This window comes from Panthera leo, chromosome D2, assembly GCF_018350215.1.
Source record: "Panthera leo isolate Ple1 chromosome D2, P.leo_Ple1_pat1.1, whole genome shotgun sequence".
NCBI lineage: Eukaryota > Metazoa > Chordata > Mammalia > Carnivora > Felidae > Panthera > Panthera leo.
This window is the reverse complement of record NC_056689.1, coordinates 29,482,519-29,494,545: the sequence shown is the minus strand read 5'-3', so window position 1 is coordinate 29,494,545 and position 12,027 is coordinate 29,482,519. Positions and strand designations below refer to the sequence as shown.

The window sequence follows — 12,027 nt, the reverse complement described above, 5'->3', positions numbered from 1 at the left end:
CTTTGCTGACAGCAGCATAGAGCCTGCTTGAGATTCTCTCTCTCCTCTCTGCCTCTCCCTCCCTCTCTCTCAAAATAAACATTTTTTTAAAAAAGAACAAAAAATACTTTACTACAAAAAAAATCTTAAAGGATTGAATCTCTAAATGGAGGAATTCAGGACAACCTAGAAAAAACAGGAGACCTATATAGAAGGCCATGTATTCAGACCAGTTTTGTGAATATATAAATATATAAAAATATGCATACATATATTTATAACAATATCAGGTGCCTCCTGCATTGGGCACTTTGAATAGATGAGCCTTAGATCTTACAACAGTTCTGAAAGGTAGATATCATTACAGATGAGAAAACTGAATCAGAGAAGTTTGGAATCTCTCTCCATCACACAGCTCCCAAGGATTGTAACTGGGATTCAAATTTGTCTGAATCTGGGGTGCCTGCATGGCTCAGTTGGGTGTGCATCAGACTTTGGCTCAGGTCATGATCTCATGGTTCCTGAGTTTTGAGTCCCACAATGGGTTCTGTGCTTTGTGCTGACAGCTCGGACCCTGGAGCCTGCTTCAGATTCTGTGTTTCCTTCCCTCCCCCCACTCCCAACGTGCACTCTGTCTCTGTCTCTGTTTCTCTCTTTCTCAAACATTAAAAGGAAAAAAAAAAAAAGACAAAACAGGGGCACCTGGGTGGCTCAGTCGGTTAAGCATCTGACTTTGGCTCAGGTCATGATCTCATGGTCCACGAGTTTGAGCCCCTCATCGGGCTCTGTGCTGACAGCCCAGAGCCTGGAGCCTGCTTCAGACTCTGTGTCTCCCTCTCTCTCTTTCCCTCCCCTGTTCATGCTCTGTCTCTCTCCCTCAAAAATAAACATTAAAACAACAACAATGACAACAACAACAGATTTGTCTGAATCCTAAACTCAGGTCATCATGCTACCTCAAGGGAACTGTCATGCGGAGGAGAAATCAAGAACTAATGTCATCACACACAATATTGGGGGGGAAAATGCAAGCCACCTATTTAGAGAATAACCTCCCAAACAACACGCATACCCATCTTTAATATCTGTTGTCATATGTTGTGTTTTAGAAGAAACACAACTTTTAGAAGAAAAGTTTTATTGGTCTCACAATAGGTTTCATTTAATACATCTAGAGAGTGTCATAATGCATCCAGTGGCAAAATTAGACGGATTTCATTGGTCCCTACATGTGACTAGAGCCACAAAAGACTTTGGATTCCTCATTCTGTTAAGAAACTTGTCCAGGTCCAAAATCAAAGATAGAATGAGTTGTTGCTGCTCCCTTTTCCAAGGAGTAACAAGGATAGTACAGAAATGGAGAAGTGGAAGAACTCTGGAATCTTGCAGGAGTTCAGTGTTTTGTAGGATCCTCACTTCATCTTTTTCCCCCCGCCCTTGAGGCATATTTGACCTATAACCCTCACTGAATCTTATAAGAACAAAACCTTACAGTCAAGAGGAATTTTTGGGACGTCTGGGTGGCTCAGTCGGTTAAGCGTCCAACTTCGACTCAGGTCATGGTCTCACGGTCCGTGAGTTCAAGGCCCACATCAGGCTCTGTGCTGACAGTTCAGAGCCTGGAGCCTGCTTCAGATTCTGTGTCTTCCTCTCTCTCTGCCTCTCCCCTGCTCACGCTCAGTCTCTCTCTCTTACAAAAATAAACACAAAAATTTTAATTTAAAAAATCATCTAGTTCAGCTATCCTGTTATGCTAAGTATATACCAATCAAAGGATCACCAAGTCTCTGCTTGAATACCCTAAATAATGGGAAATGCTTTCATTTATAAAATGTCTATTTCATCTATGGGTAGTTTTGACTAGTGGGAAGTTCTTTATCTGAGCTGAAATCTTTATTCTAACTTTCATTCACTGACGATGATTCCAAGCTGTCACACCCCCTAAAACAATGCCTCCCACACAAGGCCTTTCTATACAAATTACCCTTCTTGCTACTTTGCCCAGGGTTTCAAATGTCCTTGTGACCACAGCTGATCTTCTTGGAAATGCCATAATAGGTTGCTCAGAGCCACTACAAGCCAATAGTCAGAATTGAGTGGGCCAACCGCTACTTTTGTACATGGGCATATGTGACCTCTCCTTCTCTGTACTCCCCCAGAGCCTGGAGACAGCTCTCTATGGTGCCAAGCTTCATCTTGCCTTCACTGTTATCTTGTCTTCACTGGTGAGAGTTGGAAAGAGGCACCCTCCAATCATTCAGTCATGCTTGAGATGTAAGGCCTTGGCAACCCTTAGAAACCTCTCAGAAGAAACATCCCCTGAACCATAAGTCAGCATTAGCATCTATCCAATATGCTGAAACCAGTCACCTGACTGCTCCATATTCCCCAAACCTGAGAGAACGGACCATTCCACTACCTGCCTGAAAAGGCCAGCCAGAAAAAATTCTGGCAAAGCTGTCTAAGTCTTAGTGGAAATAGACCAGATGTAAATGAACTATCATCCATTTTCCATCTTTTCTCTAAATCTCTAATTCAGAACCTCCTTGCACTCACGAGCCATTCTGCAACCATTCTGCTTCCTTTCTATCTCTACCCTCTGAGAACATCCTGATTTCTCACTGCCATGCTACAGAGAGTGCCTTGAATGTGAGGAGGAACCAGAAAAACAGTAGACCCAGTTGCTGCCACACATATTTTGGACATTGCCAGTCAGTATGATGTGGGGCCATCTGTTCACATTCAAGGTGGTTGCAGAAAAGATCTTTGGCAGCAATGACTAGAGAGAAAAAATTCTTGTTCCAAAGTACCCAATACATCTATATAAACTTTGATAATGATAAAAGACTTTAGTTGCAAACAAAGTATCTATGCAAACTTAATACACTATTTTCGGGAGTTTTGTGTTGAAATCCGGTGAAATCCACTTAACATAAGAATGGATTAGTGTAGGTAGAGAAATTCACTACTGAGTATAGTAAATTAACATCCTATGTGCTTGGGAAATTAATGAATGTCTGAAAATTTGAGTTAATCACATTTAATTGGAAAAGGACCATGTATTTTATGGTTTAATTGCAAAATAATCTGTATATTCCCAATAAGTTCATAGTAAAATAATCTTTTAAAAAAGCTTTAAAATGTCAAAAAAAGGGGAAAAAACAGCAACTAGAACAAAATATGTAATGAAATTAACAGAATCTCATACTTGGCTTTAGAGAATTCTTACATATTCGGTTGATTAAAATATTCTATATTAATGCTGTACCTTTTTACCAAAGAGTTTCCAAAAGAAAAATAAGAATTAAACATTTATGACTGGAGTTAGTTGTAGTAAGGAATTGGATGTGAGTGTTTGACCGCTCTTTGTGCCTTCAATGTTCTGCAGAAAATTCTGTCTTCTTTTTAGTCCATCCAAAATGACTGAATTATTAGATGCCAGACTCTGTGTCCTAAAGATATTAAAAATAACAGAATTATTACCTTCCAAAGGGGCCTGGGCTTCTAATCAAGGCATCATACCTTCATCTGTTACTTTGAAGCAATATAACATTTTCTAACACTAAAGCGCGCTTAGAAGTTAACCTTTAAAAATCTAAAGTGCTCCTTCTATTTTATTTTTTAATGTTTATTTATTTTTGAGAGAGAGACAGAGAAAGAGCATGAGCAGGGTAGGGCAGAGAGAGAGGGAGACACAGAATGTGAAGCACGTTCCAGGCTCTGAGCTGTCAGCACAGAGCCCAACGCCGGGCTTGAACCCACCAACTGTGGGATCATGACCTGAGCCAAGGTCAGATGCTTAACTGACTGAGCCACCCAGGTGCCCCTAAAGTGCTCCTTATATTTTAAAGGCTTCACAATAGCACCTCAATTATTTGGCAGCTGCTTTCCAAGAAGTTCATATTTTTTGAACATCTTCTCAGATCCAATATCAAGTATATTCTAGTCAGAAACAGTAAGTTCCTTGGTGGCTGGCTGGCTCAGTCAGAAGAGCGTGTCACTCTTGATCTTGGGCTTGTGAGTTCAAGCCCCACGCTGGGTGTAGAGATTACTTAAATAAATACACAAATTTAACAAAAAAGAAAGAAAAAGAAATAACAAGTTCCCTAAAAAACTCTTCCCTACAAGTGTAGTAACCCATACCTTCTTGAGTAATTTCTTTTTTGAGACGTCATATGAAAGAGAAAAGCTGACCATAGCATTTTTCATATTGACAAGATTCCTTTCTAAGGAGCTGTAGGCTAGGTTAGTCCCCTATCTAACACATCTGCCTTGCTTCAGCCAAGTCACATTACTATTTGGGCATTTTGCTTTTGACATTCCCCTTTTCTCACCTTGCATCCTCTCCATCACTTGCTCATTACAGTAAGATATGCCTTGGGGCTCCTAGGTGGCTCAGTTGGTTAAGTGTAGGACTCTTGGTTTTGGCTCAGGTCATGATCTCATGGTTCCTGAGACGGAGCTCCACATCAGGCTCTGTGCTGACAGTGCAGAGTCTACTTGGGATTCTTTTTCTCCTCTCTCCCTCTGTCTCTGCCCCTGTCCTGCTCTAGCTCTCTGTCTCTCAAAATAAATAAATAAACTTAAAAAAAAAATAATAATAAAACTAATATCACCATACTTTAAAAAAAAAAAAAGAGAGATGCCTCAAAAATGTATCCTCCAATAAGTGTCCCCCCAAACATTTCATTACTCTTAATTCCACATCTCTTCAGCAATTACAGAGAGTTTCCACTTCATTTTTTTTTTTTTTAAAGTAAACTCTACCCCCAATGTGGGTTTCACCTGAGCCAGTCAGGCACCCTCCACTTTGTTCTTGAGTTCAATTCGGCTACTTATATTTTGTTGGTCTACTCAACTAAAGTGCAAATTTCCTATGGGTAGCAACATCTTGTGGGTCTTCTCTGTCCCTCTAATTCGTAACAATTATGGCACAGAGTTGATATTCAAATGCTATCTTCCCTTCCTTTTCTTGATTATACTTATAAGTCTTTTAAGAGAACCATATTATACGCAATTTTTTAAGAAATCAAATTTCTCAGGGCGCCTGGGTGGCTCAGTCGGTTAAGCATCCGACTTCAGCTCAGGTCATGATCTCACAGTCTGTGAGTTCGAGGCCCGCGTCAGGCTCTGTACTGACAGCTCAGAGCCTGGAGCCTGCCTTGGATTCTGTCTCCCTCTCTCTCTGCCCCTCCCCCACTCATGATCTGTCTCTCTCACTCTCTCAAAATAAATAAACATTAAAAAAATTAAAAAAAAAAAATCAAATTTCTCAGGATTTCACAAATTTAAATTCTCATTCATATCCTTGACAAATAAATTCTTGCATGTCCTTGACATGCAAGTCAAGGAGCAATTGCCCTTACCTGTTTTGGGTTTGATTTTGTTTTTGTTTCTGCTTTTTTTTTTTTTTTTTTTTTTTTTAGCAGCAGGCAAAGGTTTATTAGAATATAAGATTAGAAAGGAAGAATAGTAGAAAAGCTCTCTTTACAGAGAGGGGACATTTGAAAGTAAATGCCCAAGGACTATAGGCAAGGGTCCTTGTTTTATGAGGTTCTGGTCAGCCTTCTGTTTCTGCTTTTGCCAAAGTGAAAGGGGACCCATAGCTTGTTGGTTTACACTACCATTGTTTACTTTGGAGACAATATGTGTTGATACTTTCAAGACTTGATATGAAGAGCACCTGGATGGCTCAGTCGGTTAAGCCTCTAACTCTTGGTTTTGACTTGGGTTGTGATCTCACAGTTCGTGGGTTCGAGCCCTCCATTGGGGTTGCACTGGCAGTGCGGAACCTGCTTGGGATTCTCTGTCTCTTCCTCTCTTTCTGCCCCTCCCCTGCTTGTGCTCTCTCTCTCAAAAAACAAAAACAAAACAAAACCAGAAAAAAAAAGACTTGATAAGAATTAAGCAATTCTTTCGAGCATAAAAGATCCGTTTCCCAATAAGAAGTAAAGATATATTTTTAAACTGCAGACCTCCAGGAATTTAGCCTAAGGTAGAGTCAGAAATGTCTGTAAACATTTACATGTGAAAACAATCCACTGAAGATTGATTTATTACAGCAAAAAAATGGGAATCTAAATGTCAAAGGAGGGAAAATAATAGTTATATAAATACTAGAGTCCACATAACAGAATACTAAGCAGCCATTAAAACGAATGAGTTGGATCCGTATGTATTGATTGCAGGATATGCATGATACGTTAAGTGAAAAAAGAAAGTCACAGCTCTGTATGATCTGTTGTTAAAAAATAATTATATTTCTTCTTTTTTAAAAAAATAATTCTATTTCTAAATGCACAGAAAAAAGTCCGAAAGAATATAAACCACACTGTCAACAATGTTTAGGTCACCTCAACGGAAAGGCAATGGAAAAGGTTGGGGAATGCAGACTGTCAGTTTCACCTTTTACATTTCTGTATTACTTTTTCAAAAGGAAGTATATAATAATTTTGTATAATAAAAAACTGGTAAAGATATATGCCAAATTTTAAGATGACCTTTTTGAAAACTATTAAATAACCTCAGGGGAATGTTCACACTGTACCCTGAAAAAAGCACTATGCAAAACAGTAATGACAGTATAGGGAAAACATTTAGACAAAATACATAGATCAATATGTTCAGACTGAAGTGTTACAAATATACCAAATATAAAAGGAGTTTTTAAACACATCTAAATGGTAGGGTGATTATAGGTGTTTTTTAAAATGCTTTTCAGTACTTCTCAAATGTTCTATTATGTGCATATTACTTTCATAACACGTACAATGTTTAATTTAAACAAATAAACATGGAGGGGCGCCCTGGTGGCCCAGTCGGTTAAGCCTCCGACTTTGGCTTACGTCATGATCTCACGGTTTGTGAGTTTGAGCTCCACGTTGGGCTCTGTGCTGACAGCTTGGAACCTGGAGCCTGCTTTGGATTTTGTGTCTCCTCCTCTCTCTGCCCCTCTCCCACTTGTATGCTCTGTCTTTCTCTGTCTCTCAAAAATAAATAAATGTAAAAAAAAAAATTTAAAGAAACATGGAAAAGATTGGTGGAAAATAGCTGCATCTCTTTCTGAACTGCGTAGAACCAGAAATATAAGTGAAAACTTCTAGCCCTCAGTTCAGGAAGTGCTTCATTTATAGCAGTTCCTTCCTATATTTAGAAATAATTCAAGATTTAGTAGTAGTGGAACAAATTTTTGTTCACATTCAAAATGAACTCTATCCTATTACGTAAGAGATTTCATTTTAACTTTATACAATTCATTCAGTAAAGGCTGGCAGAATTCTATCACTATAAAAAGTGTATTCAGGGGAGTCTCCTACTGGGTCATTCAGTACTCCCTTGAGTGTAATAATTCCTGGGGAATAGTGGCTAATCAAACACTTTTACATACACTTACCGTGGAGAATCTATTCCACTGTCTCCCGCCATGCTGTGATTTTCTGTTCCTTCCAGATGACTGTGTTCCTGTTGGACATCCTGAGCCAACACTGGCATATGTGAAGGGCTGAAAAGTTCTAACTTTTGCATGAACTGTTTTCTCACTTCCTGATTCTGAGCACCCTGACTCCAGCTAGCTGGTTTCTTTCCTATGTCACCAACCAAGTCTTGTAGGGTTTCAGTCTCAGAAGTGGCTTTCCTTGTGCTATAGTAATCAAATACACTTCCATCAGTATCTGCTGAGGCTTGCACACATGTAGCAGCACTGGGTCCGTCTTCATAGTTAAAAGTGGACCGAGTCCCTGAATTGAGGCCACAGCTTTCAGCAGAGAGTTTAGGGGTTTGGCTTTCACCTGGGTTAGTGAACAACCCAGGGGGTTTGTAACACTCATTTCCTTTAAGCACCTGAGGCTCAGACCTGTGTATTCTGCGGTTGTACTCAGTCAGAAATCTTTCAGTCCCCTTTTGTTTTCCTAAATGATTCCACTTGCTTCCCCCTGTAAAGGAATACTGAATGCGGCCAGGCAGCATTTGACATAAGTCATCATTCTCAGAAAAGTCCTCCTCATCTAGATATAATGAACTACAGGCTCCATCATCATCTTCCACTTCCTTCTGATACAAGGCCTGGTTATCCTCAGAAAGCCCTTCGTTTTCTGGACTCACAGTCTTTGTTTCCTGGACAAATGCCTTTCTTACTCGTGTTTCTTCTGAGTCTCCCTCTTGTCTCTCGGGTTGTCTCAAACAGTTCATACTAACTGGGTAATCCAAAATACCAAGATTTTGGAACTGGTGTATTGTTTTATCAACTAGTCTACACGCAGAGGAAGCATGGCCTAGAGAGGAGGAACCTTGTGATGGCAGCACATACTGTGTTTCTTTTGCGTCCCCTAATGCGTCAAAGTGAGAATAACTTTTCCTCAAGACTTCAGGGATTACCTCATTTTTTCCACCATACACATCGTGTCTCCTCAGGCTTTCCCTAAAGGAAAAACATTTACTACCATTTTGCAAAACACTACCTTGAGAGTGATTTAAGAGGGGATCTCTAAAGTCATCACTGATAGGCTTGACGGTAGAGTTATTCATAGAAATGGATTCTGCTGTCAGTTTATCTTCATACTGTTCAGCACGTGGCTGTTTGCCTTTACTCTCAAAGATTCTTGAGGAATCCAAAGACCTTGACCTCTGGAAAGGCTTTCCCTTTGGTCCAATCTGACCCGGTTTCAGATCACTGGTCTGGATGTCGTGCCCTTTGGTTGTTGGGTTCCCTCGGTAAGACAAACCCTGGAAAGGATTACTAATTCGCTTCTTGTAAAGCAAATGGGAACCTAGCATTGATGGATTCTCATCAAGTGGTTTCTGAACTAGTGCTTCATCTGGGCTTTGAATTCTGGAGGTGGGCTGTGCAGCAGGGGACTTGGGATGTTTCTCCAGTCTAAGGCTTCCTGGAGGAGGCTCACTTCCCTGACTCCTGGCTTTGTGTCTTTCCCTATGAGAATGGCCCCGCCTTCGAGGCCTTGCAGACCGGCCCCGTCTTTTCTTAACTCCCTCTTTTGAGGGATATTTATGCCTGACTGTCAGCAGATCAGTGGAAGTGCCCTGGCTATTGTATTTTTTCTGTTCTTCGTATTTTTGCATTAGGACGGTATGTTTGATTAAATTGTCAACAGTCAGAATGGGATTAATTCGTTTGATGATCTCATGTTCAATGTCTCGAGGGATATTGTCCAAGTTATCTTCATCTCGAACAGGCCATTCTTCTGGTGGAAACTGGGCAGAGAAACTACTGTGCTCTATTCTGGACTTCTCCTTTCTGGATATACTACGCCAAAAGAGGCTAAAGCCAAACTTCCTGCCTTTTTCTCTGTCTTTTGTGTATGGTAAAGGTTTGGTGCTTTCACAGACGTGATTCCCCTCAGACAGGGAAACTGCTTGATTCTGTCCCAAAGATTTGGATTCCCGCAGACCTTTCTGGCTTTTTCTAGTCACTTCTGCAGCAGCTGGTGTTTCCTGTACATCCTGAGTGCACAGATCAGGGAAACACCGGCAAGACTGACAGTGAGAAATGGCGGCAGCCTTTTCTTGGGCCAACTCTGCACAGCTCTCCACGCTCACCAGATAAGTAACGCAAGTTGGCATCTGGCAGCTTTCATCCGATAGGTCTCTCTTATTTTCATGGGGCGTTATATTCGTGATGAAGTAAGTCTGAGGAGTGACTATGAAGTATCCTTCTCCAGTGTGATAAATTTTCCTTTCTTTAATCAGAGTTCCCAGAGTGGTATAGAGAATATCTTGAGGTGGAACTGCGATGCCTGAAACAAACAAGCATTTTATTACACTGACAGATTTTGAATGAAAAACATTTCAATGCCTGAAGTCAGTAAGTCAGAAATGACCACACATTTGCCTGATGAACCCAGAGCTGACTATAACACAAGTAATATATGTGATTAAAATGCCAAAGAGGCATTAATAATAATCATAACTTAATTGAAAAATAGGAATATATTTTGGCCCACACAAAGACATAGGGCTAAGTTAATGTTTGAGTAGAGAAAAAAAATGAGTCCACTCAAATACAAACACTAAGCTATATAACCCCATCATAAATTTATTTTATTTTTTTAAATGTTTATTTTTGAGAGAGCATAAGTGGGGGACGGGCAGAGCAAGACAGAGGATCCGAAGCCAGCTCTGCACTGACAGCAGAGAGCCCGATGTGGGCCTCGAACTCATGAACCGTGAGATGGTGACCCGAGCCAAAGTCTGGCCCTCAAATGACTGAGCCACCCAGGTGCCCCACCCATCACAAATTTAAATGTTCACTTCAAGAAAGCATTCTTGAAGAGTTTTTGAAAATAATCACAGTCTCCTAGCTTAAATCTTAATAATCTAAAGACAAAATGAAAACCAGCTTGTGTCAAGGGGAGGGCAAACTATCTAACATCAATATTATGATAGTTTTTTAAACTAGGAAGGTAACAAATCTTTTTAAAAGAAATCCCTGGGGGTGGGGGGGGGGGGCACCTGGGTGGCTCAGTCAGTTACTCATCTGACGTCGGCTCAGGTCATGATCTCACAGTTCAGAGCCTGGAACGTGCTTCAGATTCTGTGTCTCCCTCTCTCTCTGCCCCTCCTCTGTTCATGCTCTGTCTCTCTCTGTCTCAAAAATAAATAAACGTTAAAAAAATTTTTTTAATAAATAGATAAACATTAAACATTAAATTAAACATTAAATTAAATTAAATTAAATTAAATTAAATTAAATTAAATTAAAAGAAATTCCTGGGGTGCCTGGGTGGCCCAGTCAGTTGTGTCCATCTCTTGGTTTCAGCTCAGGTCATTATCTCACAGTTTGTGGGTTCGAGTCCTGCATCAGGCTCCAGAGCTGGCAGTGCCAGGCCTGCTTGGGATTCTCTCTCTCCCTCTCTTTCTGCTCCTCTCCTGTTCATATTGTCTCTGCCTCTCTCAAAATAAATAAACTTTAGAATTTTCCCTTTTCCAAATAGCAGCGTTCAAAATTGTATTTATGTTGTGAAAACATTTTTGAATAACACTGGAAGAAAATACATCATATATTAACATTGATTTCCTTGAGTGGTGGTACCATAAGTGGTTACTTCTCTAGATGTTCTTGATTTTCTACAATGAGCATATTTTACAATGGGAAAATTTTTTAAATACTCTTCTGCAGGGGTGCCTGACTGCATGTTGGGTGCAGATTACTTAAAAATAAAATCCTTAAAATTATTTTAAAGATAATAATATTATTAATTAATCAAAAAATACTCTTCTACATTCATGCACTGGGATATCATGGCAGCTGTGTAAGAATGAGATAGATCGATATATAATAATACAGAAATATTTCTAAAATATGTTTTTAACCTAGGCAAGGGGCAGAGAGAATGTAAAGATCTAATTTGGGGTTCCTAGGTGGCTCAGTCAGTTAGGCGCCCGACTTCGGCTCAGGTCATGATCTCACGGCTTGTGAGTTGGAGCCCTGCGTCAGGCTCTGTGCTGACAGCTCGGGGCCTGGAGCCTGCTTCAGACTTCTGTGTCTCCCTCTCTCTCTGCCCCTCCCTGGCTCATGCTCTGTCTCTCTGTCCTTCAAAAATAAATAAACATTTTAAAAAATGATCCAATCTATGTTATAAAAATAGAACACATATGCTCAAATACAATTTATGAAAGTATACACAGGAAAAGAGAATAGAAGCTGTTGCCTTTGGGAGGTGGCAATGGAAGGATGTGACTGGCGGGGAGGGGAGGGAGAAGATGAACTTTCCCTTGTTTTGCTCTGCACTCCTTTCTGCAATCTGATTTGTTGTCATAAGCATAATTTTTGAGGGGCGCCTGGGTGGCTCAGTCGGTTAAGCGACCGACTTCGGCTCAGGTCATGATCTCACGGTCCGTGAGTTCTAGCCCCGCGTCGGGCTCTGTGCTGACAGCTCAGAGCCTGGAGCCTGTTTCAGATTCTGTGTCTCCCTCTCTCTCTGACTCTCCCCCATTCATGCTCTGTCTCTCTCTGTCTCAAAAATAAATAAACATTAAAAAAAAATTTTTTTTTAAAACCCATAAGCATAATTTTTGAAAAAGTTCCTTTGGAAA

General features: G+C 40.3%; 1 protein-coding gene across 3 annotated transcripts in view; it reads right to left on the bottom strand.

Annotated features, from left to right (window-relative positions):
* Positions 1-12,027, bottom strand: part of STOX1 (storkhead box 1) — a 58,453-nt gene that overhangs the window by 3,294 nt on the left and 43,132 nt on the right. Inside the window, exons 3-4 of one of the 3 annotated variants that reach the window (XM_042908798.1) lie at positions 7,373-9,728; positions 3,248-3,431 (exon numbers count right to left, since the gene is read on the bottom strand). In XM_042908798.1, coding sequence (XP_042764732.1) covers positions 3,284-3,431; positions 7,373-9,728 — 2,504 coding nt within the window. In that variant the 3' untranslated portion in view covers positions 3,248-3,283. Of the gene's footprint in view, positions 1-3,247; positions 3,432-7,372; positions 9,729-12,027 lie in introns of those variants that run through there. The other 2 variants (XM_042908799.1, XM_042908800.1) reach the window with 2 other exon arrangements.